The 19537-nt window shown below is 38.6% G+C and overlaps 1 protein-coding gene across 1 annotated transcript in view; it reads left to right on the forward strand.

Moving 5' to 3' along the window:
* The window catches only part of DCBLD2 (discoidin, CUB and LCCL domain containing 2), an 88920-nt gene that overhangs the window by 59847 nt on the left and 9536 nt on the right, over positions 1 to 19537 (forward strand). The window contains exons 4-13 of the mRNA XM_006094691.3: positions 2253 to 2304; positions 5410 to 5482; positions 5782 to 5915; positions 7844 to 7884; positions 8690 to 8905; positions 9686 to 9810; positions 15117 to 15267; positions 16087 to 16173; positions 16320 to 16445; positions 19424 to 19517. Coding sequence (XP_006094753.1) covers positions 2253 to 2304; positions 5410 to 5482; positions 5782 to 5915; positions 7844 to 7884; positions 8690 to 8905; positions 9686 to 9810; positions 15117 to 15267; positions 16087 to 16173; positions 16320 to 16445; positions 19424 to 19517 — 1099 coding nt within the window. The remainder of the gene's footprint in view (positions 1 to 2252; positions 2305 to 5409; positions 5483 to 5781; positions 5916 to 7843; positions 7885 to 8689; positions 8906 to 9685; positions 9811 to 15116; positions 15268 to 16086; positions 16174 to 16319; positions 16446 to 19423; positions 19518 to 19537) is intronic.

A 19537-nucleotide genomic window follows, 5' to 3' on the forward strand; every position in this document is an offset into this window, starting at 1 on the left:
CCTACTGTCTGTGTCCATAGGTTATGCTTATATGCATGCGTACAAGTCTTTTGGTTGATTTCTCCCCCCCCCTCCCTGCCTACCCTCTGAGGTTGGATGGTCTGTTTGATGCTTCCTATGTCTCTTGATCTATTTTTGTTCATCAGTTTATGTTGTTCATTATATTCCACAAATGAGTGAGATCAAGTGATATATATCTTTCTCCGACTGGCTTATTTCACTTAGCATAATGCTCTCTAGGTCCATCCATGCTGTTATAAATGTTAAGAGTTCTTTCTTTTTCTTACAGCAGCATAGTATTCCATTGTGTAGATGTACCATAGTTTTCTAATCCATTCATCTGCTGATGGGCACTTAGGCTGTTTCCAAATCTTAGCTATGGTAAATTGTGCTGCTATGAACATAGGAGTGCATATATCCTTCCTTGTGGATTTTTCTGATTTCTTGGGATATATTCCTAGAAGTGGGATTACTGGATCAAATGGAAGTTCCATTTTTACTTTTTTGATGAAACCCCATACTGTTTTTCATAGTGGCTGCACCAGTCTGCATTCCCACCAGCAATGCACGAGGGTTCATACCATCATAGTAGGGGTCTTTAATACTTCATTGACACCACTGTATAAATCCTCTAAACAAAAAATCAGCAAAGAAACAGCAATCCTAAATGACTCATTAGATCAGATGGAATTAATTGACATCTTCTGAACATTTCACCCCAAAGCTGCAGAATATATATTCTTCTCAAGTGTACACGGAACATTTTCAAAGATAGAACACATATTGGGACACAGGCAGAAGATAGAAATCATATCAAGCATCTTCTCAGATCACAATGGCATAAAATTAGAAATCAACTACAATTAAAACAGTGAAAAAAATCAAACACTTGGAGGCTAAATAGCATGCTATTAAATAATGAATGGGTTACCAAAGAGATCAAAGAAGAAATAAAAAGCATCCTGGAAACAAATGACAATGAAAACACAACAATCTAAAATCTATGGGACACAGTGAAAACAGTCTTGAGAGGGAAGTTCATAGCTCTACAGGCCTAACTCAAAAAACAAAAACGTAATAAATTATCTAACCCTACAAGTCAAAGAATTAGAAAGAGAGCAACAAGAAAAACTCAGAGTAAGTAGAAGGAAGGAAATAATAAATATCAGAGTGCAAATAAATGACATAGAGACAAAAAAAAAATACAAAGATCAATAAAATCAAGAGCTAGTTCTTTGAACAGATAAACAAGATTGATGAACCTCTAGCCAGGCTTACCAAGAAACAAAGAGAGAGGACCCAAATAAATAAAATCAGAAATGAAAGAGGCTAAATAACAACAGATCTCACAGAAATACAAAGGATTGTAAAAAAAATACTATGAAGAACTCTACTCCAACAAATTGGACAACCTAGATGAAATAGACATATTTCTAGAAAAATACAATCTTCCAAAACTCAATCAGGTTGAATAAAAAAACCTGAATAGGCCGATAACTACCTATGAAATTGAAGCAGTAATCAAAAACCTTCCAGCAAATAAAAGCCCTGGTCCAGATGGCTTCACAGCGGAGTTTTACTAAACGGTCAAAGAAGAACTAAAACCTATCCTCCTCAGGCTATTCCAAAAAATTCCAGAGAAAGGCACACTTCCATGCTCTTTGTATGAATTTCTAATAAGTTTCTGGAAAATGCTGATGCTGCTGCTCCTGCCATGGACCAGATTTGAGTTGCAGTTATTCAGAATTAACTCACCTCTCTTTTGTCATCGTTTTCCTGTGGTAACCAGCAAAGGATCATGTTTAGTCACACAATAACTAAAATAGTATTTTGGAGGGGAGGGGTTACATTTTATAGAAGCCGTTTAAAGGCTATAAAGTATACTTATCTATGTACCTTCTATATACAGGGTGGGGTAAAAGTGGGCTTACAGTTGTTTGTATGGAAAATAAAACAAGAATAAACTCTGTTTCACCTACTTGCAACTATAATCCTACTTTTGCCCCACCCTGTATATATGTGATCGAGGTGATGTAGTAAACAGCATTGGGGATGCATAGCCCAGAAATCAAGTTCCTTAAAACAGAAAGAAATCTTGATTAACAAAAATTTGTAAAACGTTATTAGTACTACTTTGACCGCTGTTGAGAATTTTGAAATTTAGAACAATATGATTTGGGATTTGGAAACAGTGTTTCAGCAAAAGTGAATCTATGTATTACTGAACACCTTTTTTATTTTTGCTTTTCTAGATCTAATTACTTGTTTAGACACTGCATCCAGCTTTTTGGAACCTGAGTTCAGGTATGACCATATTTGTGCCCTTTTTTCCCCCTTAAATTTACCTTTATCAACTTCATCCTCATTCTTTATACACTTAAGATTAATGTACATTGTGACATAGACATTGTTCTAAGACCTCACTCAATAAACCAGAGTTTATTTAAAGCCATTGAGTTACCATGTTTACATTTTTCATTAATTGTAGCATTTGGATCCTCTCCACAATGAAAATGTAATTGTAATATACTTTCAAAGTAAAACTAGTTGCTCTTCAAAATCTGGCAAAACTGCTAATAAAAGTAGAAGAGTTATCTATATATATAAAAGCCTCAGTGACCGTTATGTCCGAACGACCGGTCAACCAGTTGTTATGGCACGCACTGACCACCAGGGGGCAGAGGCTCAACCCAGGCACTGCTCCCTGGTGGTCAGTGCGCTCCCACAGCCAACCTTCCATGGCCAGCCAACTTCCCCAGTCCCTCCCCCGGCTGGCAAACCTTCTGCGGTCCCTCCCTCTGTCCCTCTGGCCCCGTCCCTCTGGCCCTGGCCAGCAGCCGGCAGGCCCCGGCCGGCACGACCCAAATCAGGACTGGGCGAGACGGCCCCGATAGGCCCTGATCACCAGCCAGGCCTAGGGTCCCCACCCATGCATGAATTTCATGCACTGGACCTCTAGTTTATATATATAAAACCCTATATGACTGGTCGCTATGATGCGCACTGTGGGGGGCAGGCTGGCTGGCCAACCTCCCGTGGGTCCAGCTGGACCCCACCCATGCACAAATTCGTGCACCAGGCCTCTAGTCCTCCTATATAATAAAAGGGTAAAATGCAAATTGACCCTAACGGTGGAATGACTGGTCGCTATGACACACACTGACCACAAGGGGGCAAATGCTCAATGCAGGAGCTGCCCCCTGGTGTTCAGTGTGCTTCCACAGGAGGAGCGCCGCTCAGCCAGAAGCTGGCTCTTGGGTGGCCAGCACAGCGGCGGTGTCAGGAGCCTCTCCTGCCTCTGCAGCAGTGCTAAGCCGTTAGTTAGACATTGCCCGAGGACTCCCGGGCTGCCAGATTGATGTCTGTCTGACTGACAGCTTAGGCCCAATCTCCCAGGGAGTGGGCCTAAGCCATCAGTCGGACATCCCCTGAGGGGTCCTGAACTGCGAGAGGGTGCAGGCCGGGCTGAGGGACTTCCCCCCCCCCCTCCCCCTGAAGTGCACGAATTTTCATGCACCGGGCCTTTAGTCTCTTCTATAAAAGGACAAGAAAATGGTTTAGGCTATTATGGAATTTCAGTGTTCTTACCCAAGTAGCATTTCTACTACAATTTCCGTGCTTTATGCCCTCATTCCATGCTTCAACTAGAATGAACCTCTAATTGACTTTTCCTTTCATTTCTAACCTTTGCTGGCCTTATGCTGCTATTGAGGTTGCTGCCAAGTTATTTTCTAAAGTACATATCTCATCATTCCCCAGCTTACAAATCTCCAGGTGCTCCTAATTAAGACAAAAGTTATCCAGATTCCTTAGCTTGGTGTTCAGGATCCTGGCCCAGGGTCTTGCCATTTTTCTAATCTCGTCTCATGCATTCATGTTGAAATAGCTGTGGATCGCTTACACTGCTCTGAACTCTCAGAACTTTGGCCTGGGATCCCTTTACTCCTCTCTACTTGGCAAAGTCATTCTCATCTTCTGAGACCATCTCACTAACCTCCCTGCAACTCACTGCCTCTTCACAAAGAACCTTTGCTTTGTCTTCAGAAATGGTTCTGTCTCCATGGGATGGGTCGCTCTTCAGCACTTGTGGGGGATCCTGGTCTGCAGAGTTAGCTCTGGCATCAGTGTATGGCACACAGCCTGGTAGAGGGTATGCTGTCTTGTGCCCTCCACTCTCTAGCTTCATTGTCACTGCCCAAATGCGAGCTGCCATCCTCTCTCCCCTGGACTACTGCACTGTCTGCCTAACTGTCCCAGTGTCCCCTCATGGTTCCTTCCTAGTGGCCACAGTACTCTCCTAAAAATATGAACCAGATTATGTACAGATACTGTCAAAAGCCTTTACTGACGTTCTGTTTTTACTTAGAATTGTATTCCAGACTCCTCACCATAGCCCACAAGGCCTCTGCATGATCTGGCCTCTGCCCCCACTTTAGCCTCCTCTCACACCAACTCCCTTCCTGCACTGGTCATCCTCAGTTCCCCGCACACAGTTCCCTGCCTCAAGGGCATGCAGTGCTATTGATGGGGATGTGTTACACTTCTACAGAGCCCATTCCCCGACGCCCTGACCCAGGCAGTGCAGAGCCTGTTGTGAGCAGACCCTGGAGGCATCTGCCACTTACCAGCCACGTGACCCAACAGTTCCTCAGTGTCCTCATCTGTAAAATGAGGATAATAATAGTACCTACCACGTAGGGTTCTTACGTGGATTACTGGAAGCACTTAGAATGCTGTCTAGCACATCGTAAGTCTATTCCAAATGTGTATTACTTTTATTAAGTTAGATTCCTCCCAGTTACTTCATAGAATTCCTTTTCTTCATAGCCGAATCATAATCTAATTAACTATCTGTGTGTCAGTTTAATGTCTTCCCCACCACTGGAAGGTAAACGCATTGAGGACAGGAGCCATGTTTGTTTGGTTGAGATTTGTAAACCCTGTGTGTCACACAGCCCAGCACTTAGACATTCAAGTGCATAGGTGGGTGAGTGAGTTCGTGAATGTATGAGTGAATGAAAGAATACAAAACATTTTTTTAGATCAACATAAATTTGATCAATAGGGGATGGGTAAAATAAATATGGTTTATCCACAAAATAGAATATCATGTAGCTATTAAATATGGTGAATAGATTTTACAGTAGAAATATGTCTGTATTCATTGTGAAATGAAATGATCAAAGCTGTTTGTAAATAAGAGACAATTGTTGTAAATTTGTGGGTAAAGATGTGTGTGGGCAGATCGGAGAAAGTCTGAAAGGGTTTTTAGGAGTGCTGGTTCTCAGGGTGGTGAGATGGTGATGATGATATTCACATTGAACTGAAAAAATGGATATGTGATGCTTTTGGTCTTTTCCCCAAAAAAACACAGTAGTATATGCCCTTTAACTTGTTTTTATTTCATAGTAAGTACTGTCCAGCTGGTTGTCTCCTTCCTTTTGCTGAGATATCTGGAACAGTCCCTCATGGATATAGAGATGTAAGTTGCCTGTAGACTATGTTAAAGTTGTGATAGGACTTTATGTTTTTAAATTTCAGAATAGGTAAATGTGTACATATTGCACATCTTTGTTGTGATATTTTTCTAGGAATTGTTTGTTTTTGGAAATATGTAATGTTTTATTATTTTTCTTCTAAAAAATGTATGTTATGGCATCAATATCTGTCCCATGTTTATTGAGGAAACTGCCCAGATAAACTAATTTCTTGAAGTGTAAGTCTTATTTATGAATTATCAAAAGAAAAGAAAAAAACTGACTTTTTTTCCCCTTTCTCAAGTCCTCGCCATTGTGCATGGCTGGTGTGCATGCAGGAGTGGTGTCAAACACCCTGGGTGGCCAGATCAGTGTTGTAATTAGTAAAGGTATCCCGTACTACGAAAGTTCTTTGGCTAACAACGTCACGTCTGTGGTGTAAGTATACATGCTGTTTATAATAAGCAGGCTGGGCAGGGGCGGGATGGGGACTGGTAAGGCCTCGGCAATGTAACAGTTAGTGGTGTTCAGGAAATACCATTTGTGCACTTAGCTCTTACATTTTTGTGTGCTCGGTGTCTGCATGTACTGAGGAGGACAGGCAAGGTTGTACTACTTGGCTTGTTCTCTGTCCAAAGGTAGTCATTTGCAAGCTTGATTGGTTTGTTTCTTCTTTTCTAAGTGTTGAAAAAGCGTAGAATAAGAGTCTAGAAGTATTTTGTTGAATCCATACTTGATGTTAAAGACCAGAACACATAACTACTGTGTTCCTTATAGCCTGTGTGACCCAGGATGAACTGAGAATAATTGAAACACTTTGATGTGAATTAAATTTTGACATTAATCAGAATTGGTAGTATTATGAATCTCCCTCTCATCCTCAGAGAATATATTCAGAATGTATTTTCATGGTTCCCATGACATTCCACTATTTTACAAAACTTAGACTAGGCATAAATAAGCAGAAGTTCAGACATTAGATAGAAATCCAGTACTCCGCATCTGTGTCTGTGAATCTTGCCTCTTGGGTATGCTCAGTCCTACACACAGTACTGAGTCTGTCTGAAACAGCTTCTCTTCAGAGGCCCTGGGCCAGTTTCCATCAGAAGACAGGAGTGGACCACACCCTCAGCTGTAGAAAGCAGGAGTCAGCAGATTTTTTTCTGTAAAGGACCAGCTAGCAAATATTTTAGGCCTTTCTGGGGCACATGGCTCTGTCACTTTTCCCTTTTTTGTTTCATTTACAACCCTCTAACCACGTAAAAATGATGCTTTGCTCGCAGGCCACACAGAACAAGCCATGCCAGGGCTATATACCCATCACTAGTATGCAGTCAGCTTCCTTTCTTTCTTTTGGTTTCTTCTAGATGCTTTTATGAAGATTCTTTCTTTCCCATGGTCTATCTTTGGACAGAGTTTTTTATGAATTCTCTTTCTCATCTATACTAATAAAAGGGTAATATGCTAATTAGACCAGATTGACCAGAAATCTTCTGGACGTCCGACTTCCTTCCAGACAGTTAGGGGGGAAATTAGGGGGTAACCAGGCCAGCAGGGGGCATTTAGGGGGCAAACAGGCCAGCAGAGGACCAGCTAGGGGGCAACCAGGCCAGCAGGGTACCAGTTAGGGGGCGATCAGGTCGGCAAGCAGAGGCAGTTAGGGGTGATCAAGCAGGCAGGCAGGCAAGCGGTTAGGAGCCAGCAGTCCTGGACTGAGAGAGGGATGTCCAACTGCCGTTTTAGGCCCCATCCCACAGGAATCCCGGATTGGAGAGGGTGCAGGCCGGGCTGAGGGACCCCACCTTCCTGTGCACGAATTTCACGCACTGGGCCTCTAGTACTTAAATAAGGACAAGTTGCATCCACTTGTCATGACCTGGATGTTATGCTCAAGGCAGGAGCCTCAATCTTTGAAATCGAAGTGCAGTGCTACCCTGCAACACCATAACTTGTTCTAGACATGCTGATGCCCTGTAACAAATGCAGTCTCTCTCAGCAGACTTACCACTTTCAGTGCACCTTCACCAGCAGCAGTTGCCATAGGAAAGTCTTAGGAGTCTATTTCATGAAAAAGAGATAAAAGAGAAATATATACTCAAAATAAAAGAGAAATGTGTTACGAGAGCACATTTGCACAATCATATGAAACTAGGAACTAGATACTTGATACTTGTAGAGACAGTTATTTATGCTGATGTCAGAAGTTCTGCTTAGAAAATAGACTTTTAATTTTAACTAGGAGAATATATAGCCAGAGAATACTCTTAGTTCTTTATACATTAAACACAAAAAGGTTTACTAAGACAAATATGGGGAACTCATGTGTTATGTGATATGTCACACAAAAAATACTTTCTCTCTTTCAGGGGACACTTATCTACAAGTCTTTTCACATTCAAGACGAGTGGTAAGCCTTTCATGGACTTTATAACTTACTATAATTTTTATAACACTGGATGCCAGACATTGTGCTAGTTGCTGTTTGTTGTACTTTCTTATTTAGTTGCCACAATAACACCTATTAGGTTAGAGGGGCATTTAATAAAATAATGAATGAAATAAGTGAAGTTCTATGTTAATAGGAAAATGATCATGGAAGCAAGGAATTTTTTTCTAGAAAAGGTGATTTTTTAACTTGTTTGAAAAAGTAATTCATTCATTTGACTGAAAATATGTGAGTGCCTTCCTTTATTCGTCAGGGACTGTTCTGGTCTAGGAAGACAACAGTGAGCATAATCAACAAAATTTTGCTTTCCTGGAGCTTAAGTTCTGGTAGCGAGAGATTGACAATAAATAGTGAATAAGTCAGTTATTATTTATGTATTGTTTATAATATTATAAAATATGTAGAAAATGAAGGAGGAGGGCTAGGCAATGCAGGAGGTACTGATGGGATCAGGACAAGCCTCAGGGAGAATGGAACATTTGAGCAAACACCTGAAGGAGTGTGAGTCACCCATTGACCTGGGAGCTTGTTCTGGGGAGAGGGTAACATATCACCATTAAACTAATGATTGCTCAGAAATAAATATACACAGTTCCTGACAAGACACAAAACACAGACCCAAAAAACATGTGCCTAGTTTTGGAATTTTTCTATTACAGTGTAGTATTTGCTTTAGTGTGTACAGGTACAATAGAGTTTGCAGTGAGCAAGTTTTTATAGATTTTAAGTTTATAGCTGGAAACAGTGACTTTCTTTTTTGTTTCAGGTTGTTATGGAACTCTGGGCATGGAGTCTGGTGTGATTGCCGATCCTCAGATAACAGCTTCATCTGTGCTGGAGTGGACGGACCACACAGGGCAGGAGAACAGCTGGAGACCCGAAAAGGCCAGGCTGAAGAAACCGGGGCCTCCCTGGGCTGCCTTTGCCACTGATGAGTATCAGTGGTTACAGATAGATCTCAACAAGGAAAAGAAGATAACAGGTTAAGAGATGTAATTTTTTAGAAAAATTTATGATTTTTTTTTAGAACAGCTTATGATTTTATTTTAAAACCTGGTGACATCTAAGATTTTTATAGAAACTTAAGTCACTGCAAATTTAATTATGTGGTTTTAAGTTTTTTTTACTGGTGTTAGTGTTACTAAAGATGGTTTTATAAAAAGCATGACAGAGGAGAGGAGTTGGTATTTGAGTCTTATTAGCTTTTCTTATTGTAATAAGATTCTTTTAAGGTAGTGTTTCAGTAAAGGAATCTGGAGACATCTGAAATAGCCATCTATTATAGTCATTAAAAGAAATTTATGTTCAAGGAGTGTACTCTAAGTGCTATAAATAATATTCCACATGTGCTGAGTATGAATTTAATTATTTAGAGCAATTTAGCAAGTGATCAGCATAATTGGTTGGGATTGGTTTTGTTAAAGATTTATTTTGCTTTGGTACCGAAAATAATACTAGTAATCATCTTTAATCTGTTCATTCCTAGGAAGTCATTTTTATTCCATAGGTGCAATATATTTTACAATGATATGAACACGGGCTGCTAAAATAGAATGGTTCTTTCCTTATGTGTGCTCATAATTCTCCCAGCCTCTACAAGGGAACAAAGCCCAGGATTTCGGTACTATTTAATGAAACCTTGCACTTAGATGTGGTAATGTGTCATGGGCAAAGATGTTTGAACAGTGTTTATGTTTCAGTGGTGAACAGACTTCAAAGACCAGACCATGTGCATTAATGAAAGCAACTCTCCATTCCTCAGGCATTGTGACCACTGGCTCCACCATGGTGGAGCATAACTACTATGTGTCAGCCTACCGAATTCTATACAGTGATGATGGGCAGAGGTGGACTGTGTACAGAGAGCCTGGTGTGGAGCAGGATAAGGTAAAATGATTAACAAGGTATTTTTAAAAACATTTTTTTAAATGAACCTTTGCCAAAAGTCACAGGAGCTCCTGTGTGATCTAAAAGTTAAATATCGTTTGATCTTACTCTGCCCTCTTCTGGCCATTTTAGCATGGTTAGGAAATTCTCAGTGGTTCTAGGTCACTTTTGATGATTGTGAGGGTTAAATAATTTATTGATTCTTTTTTCACTACATTTTAATTCAATTTTTAGATACTTTATTAGGAAATTCTAAAAGGGAACTTATAATTTCTTGTCTTTAAAAAGCTTTTCATTTCAATACACAGAATGTTGGAAAAGCCTAATTTGTTTCCAGATTTCTACTGTGGTACATAAATTAATAAACATGACAGTGCTGAAACGTGCTAGACCAGCTAAAGGGATTGGTTGAGAAGGGTTGAGAGTAGGCACAGGTGACTCCCATCTAGATGTTTATCACTTTCACCTGGCTCCTGGCCCTTGCTCCACCACAAGGATCTTGTAATTACAAGAGTCCATGTCCCAGGGAAGGTAGAGTCCTCTTATCTAGAATTGATAGATGAGCACATATTTTTAACAAGTTTTGATAGTTACATGATATTATCAGTTCTCTGTGTTTTGTTTTAGTTACATGATACTATCAGTTCTCTATCAGAAATATGATACTAGAGGCCCAGTGCACAAAATTCATGCATGGGTGGGGTCCCTAGGCCTGGCCAGTGATCAGGACCTACTGGGGCTGTCTTGCCCAGTCCCGATTGGGTCTGGGCTGGCCGGGGCCTCCTGCCGGCTGCTGGCCAGGGCCTCCTGCTGCCTGCCAGACAGGGCCTGCTGGGGGCAGGGGGCGCTGGAGGTTTGCGGGACAGGGGGAGGCACCAGGGGAGGTTGGCTGGCCGTGGGAGGTTGGCTGTGGGAGTGCACTGACCACCAGGAGGCAGCTCCTGTGTTGAGCGTCTGCCCCCTGGTGGTCAGTGCACATCATAGCTACTGGTCTTAATGGTCGTTTAGGCTTTTATATAGAGAGATATTAAGGTATCTTCATTTACCACTTTTCTCATCTGTTCAAAAACTGCAGGGGCTTCCTATAGTCTTTCATATGGATCTAAACTCTTCTGCTGTTATTCAAGGCCTTCTTTCCTCTCTCCTACTTGGTATCACATGAACTTCATATTTGGTGAGCCTCAGCCCATTGAAGCAAATAACAATATTGTCTCCATTTCTATCTTCTAATGCCCCCAAACTTGACTACCTTTTATTCTTAGCACATCCACATTTATTTGTATAATATTTATATTTATGAGGTATAGTGAATTTTTTGAAATTGTAAAAATTGTCCATATTTATATTATAAAAACATCTAAGAACATTGAATTATATTTCTGAAAAAGATTTTTTTTTATTTCATTTTGAAAGATAATTTCACTGAGTTGAGAATTCTAGGTTGACAGTTTTTGGTTTCAATAGTTTAATTATGCTTACATTGTTTTCTGGTTTGCATTGTTTGAGTGAGAATTCTGCTACTTTCTTAATCATTGTTGCTCAATATGTAATGTGTCTTTTTTTTTCCCCTTGGCTACTTTTAAGATTTTCTTCTTATAATTTGTTTCAAGTTACTTGATTATGATGTGCTTTATATAGTTGTCTTATTGTTTCTTCTTCTTGGGCTTTGAGCTTCTTGGATCTGTGGGTTATAATTTGCATCAAATTTGGAAAATTGTAGGCCTTTTTTTTATCCAAATATGTCTCCTCTTCAGTTCTAATTATATGAATATTATGACTTCTGAAGATGTCTTACAGTTCACTGATGCTATTCATTGTTTTCATCTTTTGTGTTCTAGCTTTAAAAATTTCTACTGTTTTGTGTTCAAATTTAGTAATCTAGTCTAGAATGTCTGATCTGCTATTAATCCTGTCCTGTGTGTTTATCTTCAATATTGTATTTTCACCTCTAGATGTTCAGGTGGGGGCTTTAAATTTTCTTCCATGTCTTTCACTAACATGCTCATGCTTTCTCCATTACCTCTGAAATATGTGGAGTATATAATAACTCAATGCCCTTGCCTACTAATTCTATCTACTAATATGTCCTAGATCTTTTTATGTTGATTGATATTATGGGTCATATTTTACATGTCTGATAAATTTTGACTGGTAAACTATATTTACATTGTAGAAATTGTAAACTTCATTGTTTGGTGCTAGATTTCATTTTGTATTATTCCTTTAATTTTGTTTAAACTTCACTCTGGGACACAGATTACTTGAAAATCTTTATCTTTTCAAAGCTTGCATTTTTGCTTTATTACGTAGGACTTGAGCAGCCTTTTCTAATTTTTCCCTACTACTGAGGAAATAGTGTTCTAAATATTCAATCCAACATCCCATGTGTTTCTTCACTCTGGCTGTTGGCAGTGTGAGCTGTTCCCAGTTCTCTGTGGCTCTCGGAATTGTTCTCCTGGCTCCTTTCTGGTGGTTTTTCACCTGTCCTCAGACAGTTTCTTCATATACAGCTGAAGATTTAAGGGGAATCTTCCTACAGATCTTAGAAGTCTTTCTGCGGACTTCTTCCCTCCTATACTGAACCCGACGAATTCTGGCTGCCTTGGAGCTCATCTCTGAGCTCTGTCTCTTGATCAGTGAAACACCAGGCTCTCTCTAAGCAATATTGGGACAGGAGAAGGGCTCACCTCATTTGTTTCCCTTTCTTAGGGATTATTGCCCTATGCTGCCTGTTGTCCAGTGTCTGAAAACCATTTTTATTTGATTTCATATATTTTATTTGATTTCTCAGAAATGTAAAGCAAAAGGTTAAATCCAATCAAGGATAGGAATGGAAGTCCTGGCATGGAACTGTACGAAATAAGTCTTTTCCCTCACTTATGTTAGCCCATCAGCTCCCTCGCCTGCCCCCAATTCAAGGATAATTGGTGTATTCATCTTCACACCCTTTCAAAGCATGCAGATGTGCATGAGCACATACATGCAGATTGAGAGAGTTTTGAGTTTTGTTTTGAAATGGGAATGTGTGTACAACTCGTTTTTATAATATGTTGCTTTTAATAGTATGCCATATTTGTGTGTGCTAACAACCAATAAATTTAAGTTTCCTGAGAATGGAAACTTTGACTTCCATTTTCATTTTTGCCTCATGACACCTTGCAAACCTCCCTCTACATAGGAATTTATAATAGATGTTCATAGGTTAACTATAGTAAATCTTTTTTAAAAAATTGATTTCAGAGAAGAAGAGAGAGGGAGAGAGATAGAAATATCAATGATGAGAGAGAGTCATTGATCGGCTACTTCCTGCATGCCGCCCACCTGGGACCAAGCCCCCAACCCAGGCATGTGGCCTGACCAGGAATTGAACCATGACCTCCTAGTTCATAGGTCAGTGCTCAACCACTGAGCCATGCTGACCAGACTATAGCAAATCTATTTTACTTCAGTTTTGTTTTTGTTTTTGGTGTGTTTTTGTGGAGTTTGTTTTTTGTTTTTTAGGGAGAGTGGAAAGTGGAAGAGAAAGGGAAAGACAGAGAGAAACATTGATGAGAGAGAAACACATTGATTGGTTGCCTCCTACACAAGCCCTGACCAGGGCATGGGCCAGGAGGAGCCTGCAACCAAGGTATGTGCCCTTGACTGGAATCGAACCCGGGACCCCTTGGACCGCTGGCCGACACTCTATCCACTGTTATCCACTGTGCCAAACCAGCTAGGGCTTACTTAGTTTTTATAAAATCTATTTCCTTTAAATTTTTTTTTTTTTTAAGTGAGACTGCAGTATGGAGTAAAATCTCAGGGATATAGTTTTTATGTTTATTTATTGTTTGTTCCACTAATTCAATAAACTGTAAATAATATTGCCTTTATTTTATTTCAAAGTATATTTGAGGAAATAATGGAAGCTTACTAGTGTGGAGATTATTGTAATTTAAAAATAAACCTCTTAGAAAATGAAGGATATTAATACATCCTAGAAATTTGCAATCTAATGTCATGTGAATCAGCCAGGAAAAAAAATAGCTATAATATTTGGAAATGGCTTGATTGAGGAAGTAAACATTTACTTGCTCTTACCTTAACTAGTAAAAACAAACCACTTTGATTTTAGGCAGGTGCTCACTAATTGATGGTCTTTAGAAACTAACTATAGATGATTTGGCCTGAAGGAACAGGAGGGCTCTTTTTTGCTTAGTATAGCCCTGAGCATAAATCAGAAGACGCAGATTCAAGTCACTGCTCTATCACTGACTGGCCGTGGGATCCCATTCTGAGGTTCAGTTTCCTGGGTTCTGTCTGATCACAGGGTTGTCATGAAGAGCAACTGAGTTAATCCTATGAAATGCTTTGTAATTAAGAGCTTTTCCAGTGTAAGGTACTGTCATTTGCTTGAATAGTTGACGGAATGAGATATTACTTTAAAATCATATTTTTACCTAAGGGGTATATAATGCATATCGTTAAATTTGGTGATGATCGTTAAATTAGGCAAGTAACTGTCACTTTTCTGGCTCAAAGAGCAAGAAAACAGAATATGGGAACTGTGTTTATGTAGTTTATCCACTAGGTGGAGGTATATATCTGTTGTGTTAGTATATGCTCACTTTTAGTCTATTTATTGGGAGAAAAATTATGAAAAGTTCACAGTAAAGCATTTCCTCTAAGATCTCATATGTTCAGTTAGGCTTTATTTTGAAAATAAAGTCAACATATTTAAACAAATATGGAATGGTTGGTAGTTCCATAGGACTGGAGTTACTAATTTATTAATAACAATATACCATATTATTACAGTTGAAGCTCTCGTCTCAGATTGCCAAGTTAGCATTCTTATTATGTTTGCATCATCTTAAAATCATTTTTATATTTCATAGTGGTTTTTTTAATAAATTTTTGATGAAAAATGTGCAGCTTCTTAAAATAGAGACAGACTCTATAGAGAGCGGGCAGACAGTTCTGAGGAGTATGAAGGGGGGTGGAGGGGAATCGAGCAAAAAAGAGAGAGAGCTCATTGACATGAACAACAGTGTGGTGATTGGGTAGGGGGGATGGGAGAAGGTGGAAGAGGGCACAGAGGGGGTAAATGGTGATGGGAAAAATTAAATTATTTTTTTAAAAAAGAAAGAATGTGCAACATCTTAATAGTTTTCAAAATTGTGATTCATTTATTTTCTTAAAAATTAATTCTTATTGTCATACTTTGCAGATCTCATTTAAGGCCCAAACAAAAACATGTTTCAGTGGAGCAATTTAGCCCTGGCCTCTTTTGATGTAAAGTACCAATTTTTTGTTGTTTTTTAAAGATATTTCAAGGAAACAAAGATTATCACCAGGATGTGCGTAATAACTTTTTGCCACCAATTATTGCACGTTTTATTAGAGTGAATCCTACCCAATGGCAGCAGAAAATTGCCATGAAAGTGGAGCTGCTGGGATGCCAGTTTATTCTTAAAGGTAAAGCCACAGTATATTTCAGACATGGTATTTTCACTGGATTAATTAAAAATGCTAATTAACTGCTGCTCTCAGAGAAGGTAGTTAATAACAATGTGTTTAACCTTTAAATTATATTATCTTCTTAAAGGAATTTTTAAAAAGAAACAGTTATCATTTTAAAAAGTTACACATCAAAGTTATTTTCAAAATTACAAGTTGGATAGAGGGCATCATTCATGAGATGATATAATGAGATTGCTTTCCAAATCTATCCTCAATCTTAATTTTTTTTTTCTCAATCTTAATTTTTAATCAGGTCTCGTGTAATATAATATTCATATCACATAAACACTAATGATTGATTATAGTAGTAACTTCAGTCTAAGTGACTTTTACTTTGAATAAATTAAAAATGGGAGTAACTTCCTTCAATATTATATAATGTTTTAATACTTTGTTTACTATTGTAGCTCTAAGAACTACCACTGTGCCTAACACATAGGGGGCCCTCCATAAATATTTCTCAAATGAATTGTTGGGTAGTCTATCAAAATGCAATTAAATTTTTATAGCTTTAGAGTTCAACATTATTTGCCTCCCCATTATTTTCCTTCTTAAGAAGATTACTCTCAGACAGTTTATTTAAAAACTGAGAAATCCCAGTATATATGGGCTTTTAACACAGAATATATTTATCCTTCTGACATATTTCTCTGAGATTTAAAATTACTGTGCAGTATTAAGTATTCTAGGAAATGGTAAAGACATTTAAATTACTATTTTTAACTATGGTTTTTATAAGCAAAGCATGTAAACTTTTCTAAACCATTTTTCAAGGTCGTCCTCCAAAACTTACTCAACCTCCATCTCCTCGAAACAGCAATGACCTCAAAAACACTACAGCCCCTCCAAAAATAGCCAAAGGTATGCCTCATTTGAACGTGAAATGTTCATATTCCCTGGGTTTATCATATAATTTTCCATAAATATGTTAAAAAGCATTCTAGAATAACAATTTTAATCAAGTTGATGTAGATAAAAGAATAAAGTTTTTAAATCTTTTTTTAAAGGTCGTGGCCCCAAATTTACTCAACCACTACAACCTCGCAGTCGCAATGAATTTCCTGCACAGACAGAACAAACAACTGCCACTCCTGATATAAAAAACACTACCGTAACTCCAGATGTCACCAAAGGTGGGTGAACCCAACATTCACACCTGTTATGTAGTCGTGTTTTAATGTTTTCAACTTAAGTTTTCAAGAACATTTCTAGCTTTTAAACCTTTTCCTCAGACTTGTGTTTTTTAAGTATAGCAAAAAGATTGATTCCCTTCCTTGGGGAAAAAACTTACTGCTTTGCTCAAAGTTTTATTCTCTCGAGCCATGTAGAATTGTCTTTAAATATTTACAGATGGCTGCTGTATTCTAGGCCTCCTCTTGCAATTTTTGTCCCTATACAGCAAAACACATGGAGTCTCGTGCCTAGAAATATTTCCAAAAATAACTAAAAGCCTAGCAGAAAACTTTTTTTTCTTTATTATATATTAACTAGTGTCCCGGTGCACAAAATTCGTGCACATTAAAAGGGAATTAATTAGAGGCAATCTTTTAACACATTGTATGCGGGAAACGTATTTATACGTTTTACGTTGACTGTAAGTAGTAGAGCCACCTGTTACTACCCACAAACAATGTGTTTTAATATTGCTATTTGCCCTTTGCCAGGGGCATATTATGCTATTATTAGATTTGCTGGATAGGGAACTTTGTGGCAAAAAAAAAAAAGGGGGAAGATTAAAAAACAAGTTTTGGTGAAACTTTCGGTTAGGGTTAGGGTAATACTTTTTAAAAATACTCTTATTTAACATTCATAAAAAAGTGGTCTCTGTTCTTAAAATGTTTGCTATTATAATTTTTCAGATTATAAATATAGATGTATTAGTAGAATTTACTTTCAGATTTTATTAATGATAAGTAAGGTATTGACATATACAAAGCATAGTAGCTCTTTTATTTTATAGGTTGTCAAGAAACAAAATTTCAGTTGAATGCAGAAAACAAAGCCTCGGTGTTCTAGAGGAATTAGTTTCAGTGTTGGCAGACAAATAAAGCACACTTATTTTCAAGACAGCACAGAGAAGAGAAAGCAATTCATCCAGAGTAACTTGTGCCATATAGAACTTGAATCATTCTCATTTTCTGAAAATTTGTCTGGATTCATATAACTTTCTCCAACTTTCCAAGTGTCAGTTTCTTTCCTATCTTCCAAACAGACTGATTTCTTTCTCATGCCACAGGAAAATCTAGAGGGAAGCAAGAATTCTCAGAGTCAAGAGATCTTAGCATCCACAGAGTGCTTCTTACAGCTTGCAGAAGGCATGCAAGAATCTCAGGCCACTTCCTGGAGGGAGGAACAGTCATTTTTATTGTTCAAAATCTGATTATAGAACCTTAAAATCTCAAACTTAAAGTGTCCTTAAAGCATTATCTTCCAGAACTAGGATCCCTGTAAGATTAAAAAGAATAACGAAGAATGTGCAGGTTTTTTAAATTGAAGAGCTCTTGTCTCCTTTTCTCTGGGACAGTGATGTATAGACCAGGGGTGGGCAAACTTTTTGACTCGAGGGCCACAATGGGCTCTTAAACTGGACCGGAGGGCCGGAACAAAAGCATGGATGGAGTGTTTGTGTGAACTAATATAAATTCAAAGTAAACATCATTACATAAAAGGGTACGGTCTTTTTTTTTTTTTTTAGTTTTATTCATTTCAAACGGGCCGGATCCGGCCCGCGGGCCGTAGTTTGCCCACGGCTGCCCTAGCCCCATCCATCCAGCTTCTCAGAGGCCCCCTGTTATTGATCATCCTCTCCCTGTCCTGTTATCGTCAGCCTCTTTCTGTCTTGGATACAATTATAAATGCATAAGGCGTGGCACAGTGTCTGACACTCAGCCCCCTGGACATCAGCAGCTGTGCCATCCTCATGGCCAGGAGGGGTTGACAGATGAAGGAAGAAACTAATGTTGCAAATTACTTTAGGCAGCCCATTTTCTGGATCTGGGCTCAGGATTCTTTATCTGTGAAGTGAGATAAGGGGATTGAATGAGCTTCTCCTCCCTGTAGGATCCAGTACTGTGTCAGTTCCTGCCCTGTTGATACACACATTGGGTTTCTATACTTAACTCGACATTGTCACCTTTCTGTATCTATAAATATTGTGCCCTGGTGCTGCAACATTTCCATTTGTTGGGAATATTTTCCTGTAAGGATGTACTTACTCCTTTTCATTGTTGGGTATTTGGATTATTTCCAGAAACAAACTTCTTTAAAGACACATCCTTGAATGTCATCTTTATTTTTTCCTAAGAATAAATTCTAGATGTGGAATTGCTAAGTAATCATTGTTTATACATATTGCCCCAAAATGATACAGAAAGTATTATTTTATATTCCCATAAAAATAACTTTTTCCCAATATTCTCTTCAATAATGTTATTTTTAAGTAATTGCCAATTTGATAAGCAGAAATACGATCTTATTCTTGTTTCAACTTCCATTTCTCTGATTACTAGTGAGACTAACATGAATGGTCACTTGTTCTTTTACATGTATTGTTCATTCATCCCCGCCAACTTTTCTGTTCTTTGATTTTGACTTGTATATCCTGTCACATCTTAATTATAGTAACCCTTTATCGCATGCAGAACATATTGTCTCATTTTATCATTTGTCTTTCAATCATTGTCTTGGTGATTTAAGAAGTTACTATGGCCTGGCCAGAGTGGCTCAGTGGTTGAGCATTGACCCATGAACCCAGAGGTTGAAAGTTTGATTCCCTGTCAGGGCACATGCCCAGATTGCAGGCTCAGTTCCCAGTAGGGGCGGGCAGCTGATCGATGTTCTGCTCTCACATCCATATTTTTCTTTCTCCCTCTCCCTTCCTATCTCTATAAAAATCAAGTGACTATGAAATTTTTAAAACATACTATAAAGATGGATCAAATAATGTGATAAATTTTCACGCATCCATGAAAGCTCCTGAGGTTACCTACTCATGCCTAGTCTCATTTCATAAATAATGTTTATAGTATTTCTTGAGATAGAAACCTTTGAATGCTGATATGGTTCATTCTCACTGTTGCCAGTCATAATTTCTGCTTTTGGCCTATTTCAGATGTAGCCTTGGCCGCAGTGCTTGTTCCTGTGCTGGTCATGGTCCTCACCACTCTCATTCTCATATTAGTGTGTACTTGGCATAGGAGAAACAGGTCAGTATATAAGCAGTCAC

This window comes from Myotis lucifugus, unplaced genomic scaffold, assembly GCF_000147115.1.
Source record: "Myotis lucifugus unplaced genomic scaffold, Myoluc2.0 scaffold_140, whole genome shotgun sequence".
Taxonomy (NCBI): Eukaryota; Metazoa; Chordata; class Mammalia; order Chiroptera; family Vespertilionidae; genus Myotis; species Myotis lucifugus.